The following is a 21,285-nucleotide window of genomic DNA, read 5'->3' on the forward strand; positions in this document are numbered from 1 at the left end:
CCTAACCTAACCTAGCTTCACCTAGCCTAAACTAACGCAACTAAGTCAATAATTTATATTCTTAATATAATAATAATATTTCAAACCCATTGGAAACAATATTTTGAAAATAAAGATCCCCTCAATCACACCACCCTAAATACGTCTCAAGTTCAAGTATGTTTATTGAGACAAGAAAAAAAATACATCTCAAAGGGATAGAGTAGCTTAGGCTATTTCTACCCCCTCAATACGTCTCCATGTTCACACCTTTAGCTTACCTGTGCCCGCTCTCCACAGTTATTATTCAAACGATTCTTCGCGGCAGGGGATCGTATTCCAGGGACCATAGGATTAAGGACTTGCCCGAAACGCTACGCGTACTAGTGGCTGTACAAGAATGTAACAACTCTTGTATATATCTCAAAAAAAAAAAAATTATACTGAACCAGCTCAGGTTCATATCTAAACCCAATAGAGGAACCAATAGGTGAGCATAACACCCAATAGGTGGTGTTACATAGAGAAGTAAGGTGTTCTGATCGTCCATGAGGACCAGCTGGTGATGCTCACTTGTCTGAGAGGACTGTGGGGGAGCCGCTCTGAATGGAGTCCAGGAGGACCTGGCCAGCCAGTTGCTCCTGAGCCGCGGAGGAGTGAGGGTGTGTGGCTCTGGGTCTCTGCCTCGCAGTTTACAGACTTCTGCACGTGATATCCGCGAGTGACTTTGCGTGTGATTTACATGTCCAGAACAAGACACAACTGCGTCATGGTTGTTTTCTCAGTTACAGCAGATATTTGTCTTTGAATTCTATGACAGAACATCAAAATTTGATCAGCCATATATACAGACGCTCGAGTGAAAAATAATGAAATTTACTTCAGAAAACAAATTCATGTGTTGATGTGGCCATGTGTTTACAATATGACCTTCTGGGGGGTAGTGTGTGTGTGTCAACAGGACTCTGGGGGTAGTGTGTGTGTCAACAGGACTCTGGGGTAGTGTGTGTGTGTCAACAGGACTCAGGGGGTAGTGTGTGTGTCAACAGGACTCTGGGGTAGTGTGTGTGTGTCAACATGACTCTGGGGTAGTGTGTGTGTCAACATGACTCTGGGGTAGTGTGAGTGTGTCAACAAGATTGTATGATTGAACGCATAACGTTTCAGGCATGGACGACTGATTTTGGCTAAAACCAGGTGTCAATTGGAACACATGTAAATGAGAAAAAAATGGTGTAAATTAGAACTCCTGATGTATATTATAACAAATTATGTAAATGATAAAACCCAAAATTAATTAGAAAACCTGGTATTTTACTTTCACTCTTTAGACCAGAAAGAAACCCCATAGTACGAAAAAGAACCTTATCCTGGATTCAACACCTAACCTGAAATAAAACACTGTAAACCCAAAACAGAACCTTTGGTCACAAACTGAACCACTACTTACAGATTAAACCACAGGCGTTACTTTGAAATCTGAACCCATTTACCTGAACTGCATCTTATCTCAAATGGAAATCTATTTCTTGAAGCCTCTGATATCAAATAGAAATACTTGGTTCAAAAACATACTTTGAAAAAAGAGAACAGTTAGTCTCAAAGAACCTCAAGATCTCTAGCAGAACCATTGGCTTTGAAAGGTGTTCAATGTGGCGCGGTCACAAATAGAACCAACAACATGAAATAGAACATGTATGAAATAGAACCTCATTCATTAAATAGAACCCATGTATGAAACAGAACCCCCTTGCATGGAATAGAAGATAATGAAATAGAACCCCATGCATAACATTTAAACCCGTTAATTCAATATAACCTCATGTATTAAAGAGAACCAGAATCATAAAATAGATCCCTGGATCCATACAGAATCCTGATCTCAATAAAATAGAGCTGTTCTAAAATAGAGGTTCTAAAACAGAGCTGTTCTACACTAGAGCTGTGCTACAATAGATCTGTTCTACAATAGAGCTGTTCTACAATAAAAATATTTTGATATAAAAGGGAAACCATCGTATTGAACCTCTTCCCCTCCCTTCCCCTCATTTGATCCAATTCAAATAAATTATAATTTTCATAAATTGTAATCCTTCCCATCAATTGTAATCCCTTCCGTCAATTGTAATCCCACCAATCAATTATAATCCCTCCCATCAATTGTAATCCCGTCAATTTTAATCCCTCCCATCAATTGTAATCCCCTGGAACACGAATGTAATCCCTCCCCCCTCATACAGAACACCAGCCTCCCCACACGACCCCAGCCACCACTGTGGTGCCATACAGAGTCTGAGTGCCACACCTGCTGACACTCAGACACGTCACTTGCTCTCTAATATATTTGGAAATAATATAGTCAAGTGAACACGTCTCAAGAACCCCTGATCTCAAGTGAACAGGTTTCAAGAACATCAGGTTTCAAGTTGAGTTCGTGGTCTCTGTGAAGATATTTCTTCCAGATATAGTCAGGGGGGTCTTAGAGTTACCTCTGGACTTCTAGAAGATCTGCAGGTCCCAAGTACAGATCCTAGGATACGATTCAACATCTGTTTATAAAAGAACTCCTTGGCCTACCAGGTAGCCCTTGACCTACCAGGAAGCCCTTGGCCTACCAGGAAGCCCTCGCCCCCACCAAGAACCGGTGTTCTCTAGAGAACAAGCAGCAACACGAGAACACAGACCGGAGCAGAACATGACTACCCTCCGAGGCTATCTGGTCGTACTGGCCATTGTTCTGCCATCTTTAGGTAAGTACTTGACATTACTTATTGTGAACACCATATATATATATATATATATATATATATATATATATATATATACTTTTGTCACCTATATATTTCATATATTGTACTGCATTGTTTATACTTTTGATGACGTTGTATTGATTTACACGAAAGCGCTCGAGTAATTTATTGTTTCAGTTTCCCTTCGTGATTATTCATATTCACATTATTCATCACATGTTAATTTCTTCATGATTTGAGGGCACGCACATATGTGCACACACACAGGAGAGAGAGAGAGAGAGAGAGAGAGAGAGAGAGAGAGAGAGAGAGAGAGAGAGAGAGAGAGAGAGAGAGAGAGAGAGAGAGAGAGAGAGAGAGAGGGAGGGGCATGTTATCACTACATTATGATCACACTTCATAGTAATATTATGGTAGGTGGGATGTGGTCGTGATCACCAGGCCTGGGGGTGTGGTCGTGTCTACCAGGCCTGGGGGTGTGGTCGTGTCTACCAGGCCTGGCGGGGGGGTGTGGTCGGGTGAAGAATTAAAGATGACGTCTGCTCTACCACTGAGCCACACTATGGCTAATCCTGGCTACCCTTCTTAACCTGCCTCTTCTATTTTGATTCCTTTATCGTGACCTTTTAACAGTATTTCTGGTCGACCTGTTTGTGTCAAGATTTGTCTCACTTTGAGAACAGTTCAAGAATGAACCGAGAAACCTCGAGAAGATTCGAGTATAAGAGTCAACGACCTGGCCCTTACGGTCCGTTAATTAGTTCATCAGGACCAGAATCGCCTTAGACCCAATGGTACATTGTGAGAGTCATGTCTTGCCCTCATCTCTCTGGTGAGGTGAGCAAGTCATGTCTCACAACAAGAGACATGACGTATAATAACCTTAATGATATGTTGGTTATAATGGTGACCACCAACTCATGCTCTCAACAACACACATACACACAGTTGACAGCCGAAAGGCGGGACCAAAGAGCCAGAGCTCAACCCCCCCGCAAGCACAACTAGCTGAGTAGTACACACGCATCATTACACTTCGAAAACTACATTTTCACAAATGTTTTTTTCTGGCTACACTCCAAAAAATATAATATGAATGAATCGGGACTGCTAATTGACCTCGTTTATATGGGCAAGTGTTAATGAGGGATGGACAGGTGGGAGTGGTCTACACTCTGTCATTGTTGTCGTGGGGGTAGAGGCAGCGTGGCGCCCTTCCTCAGCTGGGAGTGGGAGTGATAGCGGCATTATATGCCATAATCTGCTAATTTATGGAGGGCATCCCTCTGTTTACTGCTCCTATATCTTTTGTCTATGAAAGAATGGAAAATATTACCTCAAAATCTTATATACAAAAATCTTATATTATATATTATATATATAGCAGAAAGGGGCAGATTACAGAGTCTAGCACTAATCTCTATATTTCTTATCTTTTTAAGTTAAGAAGGTAGTTGAAAAATTAACTCTCCAAACTTCATTTTAGTTACAGATAGTCTAACATTAAGAGCTGCGTTTCGTTAATCTTGTCAACATTTTCAACGACAGAGCTGAAACGCATACAAGTTAGCTTCAGCAACCGTATATATATATATATATATATATATATATATATATATATATATATATATATATATATATATATATATATATAACGAAGGAGGATGAATGGAGAAATGGAGACAAGTAAGGTGTCCCATAGCCCAATAGGCCTAATGCAATTTGCATCTTATGTGCTTATGCTGGTTAAGGCGCTGTACTTGATATTCTGCCTTGCTCTTGAAGACGGCAAAATATACACAAATGTGACCTGGGTTGTTAATAGTTGGTCGAGATTGTTTGGTAAGTAGTGCTTAGACGATGTCTAATCTTCTACTGTCGTCGTGTCTGTCAATTACTCCTGTGTTGTTGATTAAGATATCTCTAGTGAGGAGCTGGTTGTGTGTGTTGGAATTATAAGTTTTTTGTTGGGCCTTGTTGGATGTACATCGTGAGGCGCCTTGAAATGGTGTTGCTGCCTGCTGTACCTGCAGGGATATACAGAGATGGTTATCTTGAGGTTATCTTGAGATGATTTCGGGGCTTTTTAGTGTCTCCGCGGCCCGGTCCTCGAGCAGGCCTCCACCTCCAGGAAGCAGCCCGTGACAGCTGACTAGCACCCAGGTACCTATTTTACTGCTAGGTAACATGGTTGGGGGCTGACAGTCTCCAAGTGGGCGTGTGAAGGCATACATCACATGTGTCTCTTTTTAAGGCGTTTCACAAGGTGTCATGATTGTTCTTTATGATCCCGTTGGAGGCTATCTTGCTCTCATTGTCACTTGGTTCAAGACTTTCTTATCTTCTGGCTGGTGTCGGGAGAGGTCACGGTTTCTATCAATGTTTTTCATGACTTTCTCCTTTATTTTGTGAGCTGGGGAAAATAAATTCCCGTAGTATAGTTTAACGGGGAGCCGGTCGGCCGAGCGGACAGCACGCTGGACTTGTGGTCCCGGGTTCGATCCCAGGCGCCGGCGAGAAACAATGGGCAGAGTTTCATTCACCCTATGCCCCTGTTACCTAGCAGTAAAATAGGTACCTGGGTGTTAGTCAGCTGTCACGGGCTGCTTTCTGTTCAATAATGCTCATTTAAATATTAGTAAAAAGTCACCAAGTGGAGGGAAACCAACCACCCTCTTGTTAGTGGCATGCGACCATCAGGGCTCAGGAAAAAGGTACCTCTTTGGTACATGTTTCCAGCAGCTTCCTCAGTGTGTAGTTCCAGAATGCCAAGAGAACTGGATCCTGGAACTCCGTCCATCGCCATTTCAGTAGCGAAGAACGCGAGAAATATAGAGAATATTCAAGCTAGAAGCAGTGACCTAATCCGCTCTGTACCAATATACACATTCGTTGGGCTTATGGTTTTAATTCAATTTCCTGTTGATCTCATGAGTGATAATTTATGGAATAAATTGAAAGCAAATTAAAATGCTAAAAGGAATAAAATCGAAAATATTATACAACTGTCACAGGAACATGTTTAGTGCTGAAATAAACAATTTTGGAGAGTTTACCTTCAATCAGGTTCGTGCTAATTATAAGGATGAGAGAGGGAGAGAGAGAGAGAGAGAGAGAGAGAGAGAGAGAGAGAGAGAGAGAGAGAGAGAGAGAGAGAGAGAGAGAGAGAGAGAGAGAGAGAGAGAGAGAGACAGAGAGAGAGAGAGACAGAGACAGAGAGACAGAGAGACAGAGAGACAGACAGAGACAGACAGAGACAGACAGACAGACAGACAGACAGACAGAGACAGACAGACAGACAGACAGAGAGAGAGAGAGAGAGAGAGAGAGAGAGAGAGAGAGAGAGAGAGAGAGAGAGAGAGAGAGAGAGAGAGACAGACAGAGACAGACAGACAGACAGACAGAAGAGAGAGAGAGAGAGAGAGAGAGAGAGAGAGAGAGAGAGAGAGAGAGAGAGAGAGAGAGACAGAGAGAGAGAGAGAGAGAGAGAGAGAGAGACAGAGAGAGAGAGCGAGACAGAGACAGAGAGATTCCCCCCCCCGTAGTCATTACCGAGCACATCCCCGGAGAGATTCCGCCTCCCTTAACGTGACAACAAATTCAGGGTTGGTAATGACTGCATCTAGACAAGCAGCAGCCGCCGCAGTTTGCAAGCTAATGGCCTCTCAGGTCTCCTGATTTGATCAGACTTTAATTATTTGTTTTTCTCCAGCGGAATCCCATTTGTTTGTTTACGCTTTCTCTTGCGGTAGAAAACTTGAACATCGCGAAGGGAATATTTCAGAGTAAATAGGAAGCCTAGGTTCTCCAGGCAAGGGGGATCAACCGTTCGGTAATTGCCTTTAAGTCCCCTTTAATCCTTAATAGTATTAAAGATTAAAGCAAACTGGTGTATTTACTCTCAAAAAAAATACTTTATATAAATATTTGGGTGGAGCACAATATTATAATTATTGTAATTCTGCAGCGGATTGTATTGTGTTTAGTTAGGCTTGTAATTCGCTGGAGGGATATTAAGGCCACTAGTAAGACCTTACTGGCCAAGTGTTAAGTATACTTTAGTCCTGAACAGTCCAGAGCTAAAGTAACCACTAATTAAGTGTATACACTTATACACTTATTGGGGTATTTATCCTACTCTCTACACAGTGTATGTCTAAATTGCATTTTCGTTGGTCAAAACTGTTCAGTAAATTGAAAAGTCTCCATAAAACCTTATCACGAGATAATTATTTTATTATTTGACTATTTTTGTCAAATTAAACATATTATTTCGCTGAGGGGAAATGATATGCAGGCGCCATGTTGGACTGAGTGTGGAGGATGACGGAGTATGAGGCGTCCCTGTTGCTCCCCTAACCGCTAGGCTGCTCTCTGAAGCCACAATTTGCACGTTAATTGAGTGCGTTTCTCCTGCAGATGTCTTTTGACTTTATAAGAGTCCATGGCGGTGTTCCTTGTTATTGACGAAATAAATTGTGAATTCAATCTGGAAAATATTTACCTCTATTGGCTTATTTATATTTGCTCATTGGGATACATGGAAACAACAGCAGCATTTGTAAGGTAATTCGGGTCTAGGGTTTCTTCCCCTCGCCCTCTTCACCACAGTCCTGAGAACTGCGGTGATTGCTGACCGGTTGGCTCCATGTTTACTAAACGTCCAACGTTCCCAAATGTTGTTTTCAGGTCTTTAGAATACAATTATCAGAGCTGGGGTTGTGATGCGCCTTTTGGTAGAAGGTGGATATTTGAGGAGACTCGTGTGTTGTTGATTTGGTCTTGGGAGAGGGGAAGTGTGTATTGTGTTAGGTCTCTGGTGTAAGTCTGGCAGTGAAGTTACGGTAAACACTTGGAAAAACACCCAATTTTTTAGGGTTTTCACACCCCCCATCAGGGAGCCACTGGTGCCGCAGGGAGCCCCATGATGCCGCAAGTAACTCTCCCAACCTCCGGTGCGGCTGGGAAGCCATCATAAGCCATACATGTTTGGCTGTGGAGGATGGAGGTCACCGAGTGCCAGACTATGGTAGTGAGGATGTCTCGGGTGATGGACATCACTTGTGGACAAGTTCTACACTCAGTGATGTCGTTATGACGTGGTGGAGTAGGTGACCTGCGTGTGTTGATGTAGTCTTCCTGACACCGCAGACATACTGATGCAGCGGACGGAACAACGACGGGAATGACTTGTGAGAAAGTTTGAAAGAGGTCCCCTAAGGTGCTGCTGACGGTGGGACTCAAAAACACAAATTGTGTAAGTGTTTACACGTGACTGAGGTTACACCTTGCAGCCTCTACCCTGGCCTACACCCACGCCTACACCCTCTACCTTGTTATTATATGGAGCCAGTACACACGACTTGATGTTCTGCACCTACCCAGTCTCTTCCCTCCCTCTTCTACCTTACTTTCGTCCTTCCCTCTCCTGCCTTCCCTTGATCTCTCCTTCCTTGCCCTCTATCTCCCCTCCCTCCCCCATCCTCTCTTCCCTCCCTCTTCTACCTTACTTTCGTCCTTCCCTCTCCTGCCTTGCCCTCTATCTCCCCTCCCTCCCCCATCCTCTCTTCCCTCCCTCCTTCCTACCCCCTCTCCCCTCCACCACCAAGGGCACGAGCTCCCTGGGGAGGAACAAACTCTTGTTTTGTGGCGTTGAAAGAATTTCTAGCATGTTTTCGTATGTGTTTATATATCTGTGTGAGTTTCGACTCTTGGGTCCCGCCTCGCTACTACCGTAACTTCTTCGTTTTCTCCACCGTTGTATTGTTATCGTGAGGTTATCTTGAGGTTATCTTGAGATGATTTCGGGGCTTTAGTGTCCCCGCGGCCCGGTCCTCGACCAGGTCTCCACCTCCAGGAAGCCGCCGTGACAGCTGACTAACACCCAGGTACCTATTTTACTGCTAGGTAACAGGGGCATAGGGTGGAAAGAAACTCTGCCCATTGTTTCTTGCCGGCGCCCGGGATCGAACCCGGGACCACAGGATCATAAGTCCAGTGTGCTGTCCGCTCGGCCGACCGGCTCCGGCTGTTTGGTCAAACCCGTTCCTCACATACACAGTGGAACTCCCAGTTAAATGAGTACTTACCCGTCAAACACACACCGAAACTACGACGTTGGTACAACGTTCGAACAAGTTTTAACACCACCTAACCAGTTATAACAATATAGCAAGTTGTAACAACGTTCTAATACGTCATAAACACGTTAAACCAAGATGTAACAACTTTATTACAAGTTGTAACAAGCGGAAAATAGAGACAGTTACGGTTTGTGTTTGGCGGGAATTGTGTATATTTTGTCGACACATTTGATCTTGCTGTTTACAATGTTTCTTCGCATTTTAAGCAGTCTATCCCAATCCATTTCCCGCAATTCCTTGTATATAGCGACTGTTGTCTCCTTCAATTGTTCTCATGTGTAACATTTTAAAAGCTGCCCACACCACCTCTTCCCCCGGCCAACACAACCTACCCAGCCCATCTCTGAACAAGCAGTTCCGTCCGTAAAAATAAGTTAATTAAGGAACAGTAATGTTAGATACAGACTTGTGGTCGCGGACGGTAGAGAAGCCGGTCTAACTTAAAACTAAATTGGTGCTCTATATAGTATTGTGACTTTCTTTCTTGAAGTTTAATGTTGTAGAGCGGAAGTGTGGGTGCTCTTGCTCTCTCTCTCTCTCTCTCTCTCTCTCTCTCACACACACACATAGGGGCGCCGGTGGCTGTGTGGAAAGCATGCTGGACACATAATCCTGTAGCCTGGGATCGATTCCCGGCACCGGCGAGAAACAAAAATAGGCAGTTTCTTACACCCTAATACCCCTGTTACCAACTAGATGAATACACACACACCCGCGTGCGTATTCATTAACTGCCAATCACTGGCATTGTTCCCCTCAGCCATCCGGTCCCTTGAGATGTTGAGGTGAACACCACGTGTTGTTAAGGCAACATCTCCGGCTCACTTCTCCGTTAAGAGTTCATATATGACCCGTGACCCGTGACCCGTGACCCGCACCCACCACTCACACTTATTGTTCGCAACACTGAGTGGTCTTCATGTTAAAGCCCTCTTCCTACTGATCTTTGTTATAGTTGTTCTTATTTCTGTATGGTATTAATATTCATAATTATGGTTACTAATTCACCAGCATTACCTGCCACACCCCAGTACCACCACGACGCACCACCACTACCACCATACCTCAGTACCACACCCCCAGCACCATCACCATACCCCAGCACCACACCATACCCCAGCACCACCACAACCCCAGCACCACCACCACCATACCTCAGTACCACACCCCCAGCACCATCACCATACCCCAGCACCACACCCCCCAGCACCACCACAACCCCAGCACCACCACCACCATACCTCAGCACCACACCCACAGCACCACACCCCAGCACCACCACCACACCCCAGCACCACACCCATAGCCCCAGCACCACACCCCAACACTACCATCCTATAACAACAGGTCTGCGCCTGTCAATACTTAGTCCCTGTAATTTTAAATAACCAGCCCCTTGTTATTACCTTGATAAATCCTTCCTAGAACGCACTTGACCCCTCCAACAATCTTTCTAGTGCAAGTTAACCCTTGCCTGAACCATTAAGACTTGTGCTAGAAAATTTGAGACTTTCCAGAACGTCTGAAGTTATGTAAGAAAGCTATCTACCATTCATACGCCACTGTTGCTCCCAATGACCGGTTTTCCTAGAAAACCGTACGTTAACTGAAAGGAAAAACTCGTTAATGTAGTTCAGTGAAACAAAAATATCTTGACCCATTATCCAGACTCGGACCAGCGAACTGAAAATATCTGAAGTGTAAAGCATTTAGCGATATTTATTTTGCGACGTGTCCTCCAGGCTAGGCTACTTCAAGTAGCGACCGACCTAAAGCACGCAATTATAAATGTTAGCACACTATATATTATATATATATATATATATATATATATATATATATATATATATATATATATATATATATATATATATATATATATATATATAATGTGTGTAATCTGGTTTGCTCTAGCCGTGTTATTTAAACCTATTAATAACCAAGCCTAGCTCACAAGTTTAATATTAATAACGGGAAGCCTATGCCTTACCACAGTGATAAGCCTTCACATTCAACACTCCATGACGACACAAACTGATTTTAACGACGTCGTTCATCCCCGTGAAGATTACAATCTCGATTAAGCCCAGCTACTCTCAGCCATATCCGAGTTGAGCCATATATAATGACACAACCAAGAGATAATCCGAACCCCCCCCCCCCCCCCTCCTCCACCAGCAACACAGGGAGCAGACATACTCGGTCCCACAACACAGGAGACAGACATACGTGGTCCCACAGCACAGGAAGCAGACATACGTGGTCCCACAACACAGGAGACAGACATACGTGGTCCCACAGCACAGGAAAGCAGACATACGTGGTCCCACAACACAGGAAGCAGACATACGTGGTCCCACAACACAGGAAGCAGACATACGTGGTCCCACAACACTGGAAGCAGACATACGTGGTCCCACAACACTGGAAGCAGACATACGTGGTCCCACAACACAGGAAGCAGACATACGTGGTCCCACAACAGAACACAGAAAGCAGACATACCTCTGGGTGCTGGTCGTCAATTACTCCCGATGTCGTAGAAAAATTAGGTAGTTCGTTTCCTTGGAGTTGTCCTCGTTAATAACCACTGGAACTATCACTTATCTTTACGATACTGTTAAATTTACGGGTAATTTACTTGTTATAGAATATAGAAGCTTCGCACGGAACAGACACTGTCGCATAGTTACTTAAATTGGCATTACAATCATTGGTTCACTTTCCGGCACAACCAATTAATTCGTTTAAATCCGTCAGGATTATCAATCACCGTCCGATGTCACAATCCGCAGGAAAAATCGCCACACAATTATATGTTCACAGTACACTATAACTAATTCACTGCAATCACTTAACTCCACTACTAATTCATTATTCACCATCACTGACAGATTATCACTAAGCAACTAACAAGCCTCGCTTAACACCTGTTATTTCAGGTGTTCAATTTCCAGTTCTAATCCAGAGGTTCCAGGAACTATCAGAGTAAATAACATCTTCCAGGACCTGACTCGAGTCTGCAAGGTCCCGGCCTGGCTTCCTCTGGGCCATTCGTGCCTCACTGAGGTCGTCTTCCCTCTCCGGCAAGCCCTTACAGCAGCTCGCTCCTCACACAAACTACCATCACACGCCAGTAAACTAGGCTTAAGTGACCCCTTTTTCTCTATGATACGTGCAGTTTGCGTGAAGATTTTCTCCTCCCGGTGACTGCACGAGTGGTAATGTTGCAAGCCGCGTCACTGTTGATGATTTAGTAGGGCTGGAATGGTTTTTTTTTTAGAGTTAGAGTTGATGCACGTGGCGGGAAGGGCGGGAGGTTTGTTATGGTGGCGTCAGCTGGGCGTCAGCTGGGCGTCAGCTGGGCGTCAGCCGCTGTCACTGTGTTACAAGCTTTACGTTTTCTATGATTCGGGCAGCTTCTTTAAGTTTACAGAATCAGACTGTAAACTTTTGATAAATTATCTGCATGTCTCTTGCAAATTACAGTATACAGTATACCTAAGTCATAAAAGTATTTGTGTGTACGTCTGATACCATACTACTTGTGTAAAGGAGGAATTGTATATGTTTATCTCTCAGAATGTTCGGCAATATGTGTATTGTTTGTGATGTGTGTCTTATATGTAATACCTCAGGTGTTTTTCGTCGACTGGAGATATTGTTAACCCGCCCTCTCGAATACTACATAGCATTTTGACGTATAAAGCCCCCTAAGGCCAAAAACTGAAGCACTAAAAATCACACCGGCTTGAAAAAGTTACGCGATTTCAGTTTTCGTTTCGTAAGTCTTGGGTTAGACTACGTTCAGAGAATTTAGTAACATCAGTTTAGCGGCCGGTCCTCAGGCTAGGCTCGCTTGAGCGGCGGCCGTGCCCCCCCCCCCCCAACCTAAGACGCATTTATTAATTTTAATATTGACCAAACCACACTCAAAAAGATGATGAGACGACGACGTTTCGGTCCGTCCTGGTCCATTATTGGACGGTCCGTTCGGTCCGTCCTAGGCGATTGTGATGGGAGTGAGGGAGGCACGGGTCTACCATGCTTTAATTTTAACGAACTGTGTATTACAAATTTGGTTTGTTTTCATATATAAGTTAATATTATTAAATATTAGATCTCGGTGTAAAGTTAGGTGTTGGATTCTGTTGGCGATTATTTGTATTTGAAGTATGTGGGTTGTATATTTGAAGCATTTACAGTATGTGGGTTGTATATTTGAAGCATTTACAGTATGTGGGTTGTATATTTGAAGCATTTACAGTATGTGGGTTGTATATCTGAAGCATTTACAGTATGTGGGTCGTATATTTGAAACATTTACAGTATGTGGGTTGTATATCTGAAGCATTTAAAGTATGTGGGTTGTATATTTGAAACATTTACAGTATGTTGGTCGTATATTTGAAACATTTACAGTATGTGGGTTGTATATTTGAAACATCGGCCACAACCCCAGCGTCGGGGTTCGAACAGAGGTCGTCGGCGAAGCACTCTCAAACTAGCATCAGTCGTGAGTCCCATTTAAAGTTTTTCATTCGTGAACTGTTGGATTGATGGACATTTGGCCGTGTTGATGAGGCTGGACTGCACAACTGCAACCCGTATCACAACTAGTGCCCAGGGCGCCACCGGAGCAACGCTAGGTACCCACTCTAGGATATCTCTAGAGTCTATAATATATATATATATATATATATATATATATATATATATATATATATATATATATATATATATATATATATATGTGCAGGCGATGAGTCACAATAACGTGGCTGAAGTATGTTGACCAGACCACACACTAGAAGTTGAAGGGACGACGACGTTTCGGTCCGTCCTGGACCATTCTCAAGTCGATTGTGACTTGAGAATGGTCCAGGACGGACCGAAACGTCGTCGTTCCTTCAACTTCTAGTGTGTGGTCTGGTCAATATATATATATATATATATATATATATATATATATATATATATATATATATATATATATATATATATATATATATATATATATATATATATATATATATAAATGTTACAACAACAAAATAACGTATAAACATTGAACAGGCAGGTAAAGGTAAAGACAAACAAGGACAAACAAGGACAAGGGGGGGGGGGGGAGGGGAAAGCCATTATAAAAAGTCACAAGAGCAATAGAACTCTAGAAATTAAAATTGTTCGCCATATTGCCTGGAAAATGGCGCCAGGGAATTACACACAAATGGAACTTTTACGTCGAGAACCACACCGTGATCCAGGGGTGTCGTGAACACCCTGGACCAAGAACACATTGTTCAACAACACTGTTCAAGAACACACTGTTTATCAACACACTGTTCAAGAACACTGTTCAAGAACACATTGTTCAACAACACTGTTCAAGAACACACTTTATCAAGACACTGATCAAGAACACTGTTCAACAACACATTGTTCAACAACACATTGTTCAACAACACATTGTTCAACAACACATTGTTCAATAACACATTGTTCAACAACACATTGTTCAACAACACATTGTTCAACAACATATTGTTCAATAACACATTGTTCAACAACATACTGTTCCACAACAACACTGTTCAACTACACACTGATCAACAACAAAACTTTCAGAAGCGTAATGGTCAGCACAGTCCCATCACAACCAACTGGTTCCGGGTTCCATTCCCAGGCAGAGCGAGCCGTCTGGGTAAGTTTAATTCGGTCTGATGCTTCTGTTCACCTTGCTCTAAATAGGTACCCCCCGGGAGTTAGTGGGCTGTAGTGGGTCGCATCCTACAGGGTGGTCAGGAACAAGCATCCAGCAACACAACATCAGACAACAACCACCAGCAAGAGAAAACTAGACTTTTCTAAAAAACGTTCCGGACCAGCCGGGCTGTGGTGGGTATGTGGGCCTGCGGGCCGCTCCAAGCAACAGTCTGGTGGACCAAACTCTCACAAGTCAAGCCTGGCCTCGGGCCGGGCTTGGGGAGTAGAACAACTCCCAGAACCCCATCAACCAGGTATAAACCAGGTAACACAATGTCCTACAACACAACGTCCGACAACTCAACGTCCGACAACTCAACGTCCGACAACACAACGTCCAGGGCAGGTTTCGGGTTACAAAACTGTCTGATGAAAACGGCCCCAAAAATCACAGCGGGGAGTGAACATTTAACGAAGCTTTTAGATCCGGTTTCAATAAGAAAACAAAATACAATTTAAATGCACAGACGAGCAACAAAAATAATAGAAGACACGGCCCTGCAACATTCTATAATAGAGAGACAGAGACAAACAGGAAACGAATACAATAAAAATACAAAAAAGAGCAAAAATGAATGGACAGCAGTGGAGTGGAAGTAATAGAGAGAGAGAGAGAGAGAGAGAGAGAGAGAGAGAGAGAGAGAGAGAGAGAGAGAGAGAGAGAGAGAGAGAGAGAGAGAGAGAGAGAGAGAGAGAGAGAGAACACACACACACACACACACACACACACACACACACACACACACACACACACACACACATACACACACACACACACACACACAAACATTCCACCAATCACGAGCCGAGAGAGAGAAGTGAACTACACACTTAGAATAGCTTCAAAATATCGTGAACAAAAGCAATCCTTTAAAATATTTTAAATTTTCAAAGAGGAATGAGTGTGCGGCGCGAATTATCAGAAGCATAATTAAAGTATCGTGTGAAACTGTAATTACAGATCAAAGACCACTTTGTTATTAATTACCATAAGCTATAAACTCTGCTCGAATGATTTTTGGCGGACTCCACTGCACGCCAGAGGGACGCCAGGGTGGTGAAGAGAAGCAGGGAGAAAGGAAGCAAGTAGAAAGGAGCAGGGAACAAGGAACAAGGAACAGGGGGCAAGGAAAGGAACACCTCGACTCCCTCCAGCACAGACTATCCCGTCAGGATAAAAGTTGTAGGCAATAATGCTTCACTATTGAAAACGGCTTTTAAACTTTAATGCTATTTTACTACTGTTATATCCGGCACCTCCTACTGTTGGTGTTGCTGTTACTGTTGCTGTTACTACTGGAAGCAGTAGGGGGAAATAGTTACAGTAGTAGATAGTGGAAGTATATGTCACCTTATCTACCTTCACAATCACCAAAAATACCACCACAATTGTCACCGTCACACCAGCTACTATCACAACTAATTCCACTATCACAACAACCACCACATCTGTCACCACAACTACCACCAAATTCACCACAACTATTACCACATTCACCACCTACCACCAAAACTACCACCCCAAATATTTAGTGAGTGGACAACCCCGACTAATGTTCCATAAAGTTTACAGTAACATTTAAACACTAAATAATTTAACCGTAAATACAAGAGAGAGAGAGAAGGGGAGGATTGAGAAACAGACGGGGTGACAAATAGACAGACAGATAGACGTCATCACTACAGGGTGTCAAGCACAGACATAACACACACACACAAAGAAAAATAACTCCCCCCCTTCCACTCACTTTCCAGATAATATCCTTTGCAACATGAAGGTGCAAAAATAGCACGAGCCGACCCTGCAACACGTGGGTTGCTTTGCGTAAGTGCAGGTTCATGCCACTCCCAGAGTGGCAATGATGGGGTGCTCGTGAGGCAGCTGTGTACTGGAGGGGTGGGCAGGCATGGGGGGTTAGGAGGGCAGTAATAGGGAAGTGAGGAAGGTTAGGTTAGGAGGGCAGTAATAGGGAAGTGAGGAAGGTTAGGTTAGGTTAGGTTAGGTTAGGTTAGGTTAGGTTAGGTTAGGAGGGCAGTAATAGGGAAGTGAGGAAGGTTAGGTTAGGTTATGTTAGGTTAGGTTAGGTTAGGTTAGGAGGGCAGTAATAGGGAAGTGAGGAAGGTTAGGTTAGGTTATGTTAGGTTAGGTTAGGTTAGGTTAGGTTAGGTTAGGTTAGGAGGGCAGTAATAGGGAAGTGAGGAAGGTTAGGTTAGGTTAGGTTAGGTTAGGAGGGCAGTAATAGGGAAGTGAGGAAGGACTGCCAGCACCGTTATCACCATTATCACCATTATCACCATTAGCACCATTATCACCATTATCACCATTATCACCATTATCACCATAATCACCACTACTACCACCACTGGCCTGGAATCTGCAACTTGCGAAGCATAAAACATTGAAAACGTTAAAATATTTGCAACAAGATTGGCGCCAGGTCTTAAAGAGTTATGAGGACGGGTTAAAGGAACAAGACCTCTCAACCCTGGAAGAGAACAGAAACAGAGGGGGGATATGATCATAGCATATAAGATACTCATCGGAATTGTCAAGGTGGACAAAGACGGCCCTCTTCAAAGTGAGAGAAAGTAGGACAAGAGGACATAAATGGAAGCTGGAAACACAAATGAGCCGAAGAAATGTAATGAAAAACTTGTACCCTGTACGGAGAAGCCATCTCCAGCCACAACTTTAATACCAGAGTTGTTAAGGAATTCGAACGTCAGAATAGTTAAATTGTAAGGCAAGAGGTACTATGCCTCTAGCAGGCAGGCGAGGGCCAGAGCTAAGAGCTCACTGACGAAGACAGTGACAGGTGTGTACTACCACCAGCACCACCATCGGCTCTGTCACACCTTAACGGATGTTTTCAATAAAACATTTGAAACTTGAAGCCCAGAATTCTGTTAAAACTCAAATACAGTCGCAATATTTAAAGAAGAGGACAGAGAGGAGGCACTAAATTACAGAGCAGTGTCAGTGTTATGGAGTTACGATGGTAAAGCAGTGATAACTCCCCAGTCCGGCCCCAGCTCCAGTTTACACTAAACAAAAATATAGCAGTGTGTGTGTGTTGTAGAAGATGAGGAAAGTGGATTAAAACTATCAGATATCTATAACAATTCGTTAAATTATAAGTGTAATGTTCATACAAGAAAAATGGTGAATACAAGTTAATCTGCAGGTGTGAGCAATGAATCTCAGGTTCAGTCTACAGAAATGAATTATTAATACTGCAGCATTAATTAATTAGATGAGAACTTCCCCAAATTACTTTCCCTGGCTACATAACTAATCTGCCCGTGGCACGCTTAATTTGTACTAACACGGAATAAGTGTAATAGTCACATGGAGACACTGGATGTTACTGAAAACGCTTATTGGAAAGTTGGCCCCTAACACTAATTTAACGAATAGGTAGTGTTAGTGATGAAGTAGTGTGCTAGCAGCATACGTCCTCCCTCTACCATATCCGTACACCAACTGCCGTTTTAAATTATGGGAGACCTGCCTCGCTCGGGGTTGCCAAATGCACCTTAGCAGACTAAGTGCAGGCAAAGCAACAGTTAACATAACCGGTCATATTATCTTTATTAACATTCCAACATCTACAGATATAAAGTATATTACTAATATCGAAAAAACCATTATACACGAGGTGATATTGAACTGAAATGAATGGTATACAGACATCACTTTAAACTATAGGTGGAAATGTGGCAGGATTGCCCCCCAGCTGGTGTCTGTGTGGACTCTGAAGATAACCGACCAGCTGGTCTCTGGCCCGTTACCTTAAAGCTACAAGGGAATAACCCACCTCTTCACAATCACTATAAAACTCTTTCTTAAAGTGTGATAATTTATGCTCACATATTCCATATATATTACACTAATATCTACTACATCTAACATCTACTACACTAATCTCTATGCAAATCATAAGAAAACTGAAGCCTAATGCAAGATATACAAATTTATACATTAATCTAATTTCCCGATACAGTATTATAAGCCTAAAATATAATTAGCATATGCAATTCCAAACTATGTACTGACACTTCAGTGGGCAGATCAGCACAAGTATTGGAGGAGAGAATAAACAGGGGGGGGACATGATCACAACATACAAGATATTAAGGGGAATTGACAAGGTTAACAAGGAGAGCTTATTTAAACTGGAAACCCAAATGAGCCGAAAACAAAATTTAAAGAAATCCCTGTGTCCTGTACAGGTGGCCATCAAGTGGAATGCACTGAAAGAAAAGGTTGGAGAAGCCACCTCCATCCATAACTTTATGATCATAATTGACAAAGAATTCTAACTTCAGGATAGTTAAATTATTATGTAACAAGTACAACTAGGCTGGCAGGCGGGGCATAAGGAGCTATACCTTACTTTGCCCATAATCACTGATAGGTAATTACTGTCAGTGATTATGGGGGAAGATAATCACTGGTTATCAACCAACCACCATTTGGTTGGTTGATTACCAACACCACCATAATCTCTACCACCACCACAACTACCACAACCACAACCACCACCACAACCACCACATAGACACATAATACCTCCATTACCACAACTGGCATCTCTCTCTTAAATATTGAGTCTTTCCTATTATTCCCTTATTTATCTCCTCGTCTCTCCCTCATCCACCATGTTTATTGTCTCCATTATCCGCCAGTATTACAGAGAGCGTCTCTCATCTCCCCTGATCCACTGGACTGTTGTGGAAGGTCTTATTGGTGCTCACAAATCCTCATAATTTAGTCCCCCTCTTCAATTCAGATTCAAATGTTCCCATAGTCTGTATAACTGTAATATACAACCCTCCTTCTGTATGACTGAATATACAACCAATCTCAGGAATATACAGCTCTCAGCGTATAACTTTCTACGTATACCTTATAAAGCAAAGCCGCATAAAACAGACTTACGTGACTTTGACAGAATAAAAGTAGGTGAATCCCCACTCAAAAGTTTCTTAATTAATTTCAGCCGTAGACTGGGAGAGGTGGAAACTTTACACACTTTTGGCTTCAACGTGACTCCTCTTGGATTATTAGTTTTATATATTTCTGCTGGGCTTTGGGCGGGGCATGGGGTGACGGGGCGGGGCGTGGGGTGACGGGGCGGGACAGGAAACAGGCCATGGACAGTGGACAGCTCACCTGCTGTCATAACATCGTGTCAGCAAGGCGAACAGCCCGCCTGCTGTCATAACATCGTGTCAGCAAGGCGGACAGCCCGTCTGCTGTCATAACATATATACAACATTTCTTTCAAATCTCCATTGTCTTGACTCTCGTTAAAAATAATATATTTATAAATAAAACATTATGTTCTAATTTTAACGCTAAAATACAAATAAGTGATTAATTGAGTAATACAAAGTGATTATATGACAATTGTAATAGCAAGGTAATAATAATAAACAGAATAATAATTATAATGAAGCTCCTAGGTATGAAGTTATTTTGAGTCATGCAGCTGAACTAAGTCATCACCAATTTACAGTTTATGAAAGTGTTTGTTGAGAAAATGCTTTTAACAATGACTTGTGAGAAGTGAATTGAATTGACCCCCCTTGTTAGTGTTGACCTTCACGTGCTCATTATACGTGCATAGTATATTATGTCCTGTTCTTGTGAGAAAGAAAAAATATATATTTTTATATATTTGAACGTGTGTAGGCTTTATACTTACAGTTTTTAATGTGGATAATCTACTGTGTACATATTAATTATGTAAGTTTAAATAGTATCGTATCATAAGCAGCTGTTTTTTCTCAATATGTGTCTTATAATTATATTTTCGTGATTTGTATTTCATTGTAGTTGATGAACAAGGCAAGTTACTATGTATTCATGTGGTATACTTCGTGGATGTAAGTCTAATTGTTCTGTTGTTATACAACATATTTTGCCAATATGTCTTTCTAGTTGTTTGGATTTGTTAAAATAAATGAGGCTAAAATTAAATTTATAACTAAAATCTAAGTTTGTATACGCACACACGCACGCACACGCACACACACACACACACACACACACACACACACACACACACACACACACACACACACACACACACACACACACACACGCACGCACGCACACGCACACACACACACACACACACACACACACACACACACACACACACACACACACACACACACACACACACACACACACACACACACACACACACTCACACACACACACACACACACACACACACACACACACACACACACACACACACACACACACACACACACACACACACACACACACACACACACACACACACACACACACACACACACACACACACACACACACATTCCAATGGAATGCATTAGGCAGTGATGTGGTGGAGGCTGACTCCATACACAGTTTCAAATGTAGATATGATAGAGCCCAGTAGGCTCAGGAACCTGTACACCAGTTGATTGCCAGTTGAGAGGCGGGACCAAAGAGCCAGAGCTCAACCCCCGCAAGCACATGACGTGAGACATGGTCGCCTTACACAGCAATAATGTGATGGTTTAAACACACAAGTGACGACCCTTGTTAACACAGCCTGTCATGGCTATTCGTCTCGGCTCATTGCTACATTTTCTGGTTTTCGCCCATA

General features: G+C 42.7%; 1 protein-coding gene across 2 annotated transcripts in view; it reads left to right on the plus strand.

The window, feature by feature from the left end:
- The first annotated feature begins 585 nt into the window (after nt 1-585).
- The window catches only part of LOC123757197 (sialic acid-binding Ig-like lectin 10), a 49,857-nt gene continuing 29,157 nt past the window's right edge, over nt 586-21,285 (plus strand). The window contains exons 1-2 of one of the 2 annotated variants that reach the window (XM_069323640.1): nt 586-641; nt 1,311-2,729. In XM_069323640.1, coding sequence (XP_069179741.1) covers nt 2,675-2,729 — 55 coding nt within the window. In that variant the 5' untranslated portion in view covers nt 586-641; nt 1,311-2,674. Of the gene's footprint in view, nt 752-1,310; nt 2,730-21,285 lie in introns of both variants that reach the window. The other variant, XM_069323639.1, reaches the window with a different exon arrangement.

The sequence above is a fragment of the Procambarus clarkii genome, chromosome 13, assembly GCF_040958095.1.
Source record: "Procambarus clarkii isolate CNS0578487 chromosome 13, FALCON_Pclarkii_2.0, whole genome shotgun sequence".
Classification (NCBI taxonomy): Eukaryota; Metazoa; Arthropoda; class Malacostraca; order Decapoda; family Cambaridae; genus Procambarus; species Procambarus clarkii.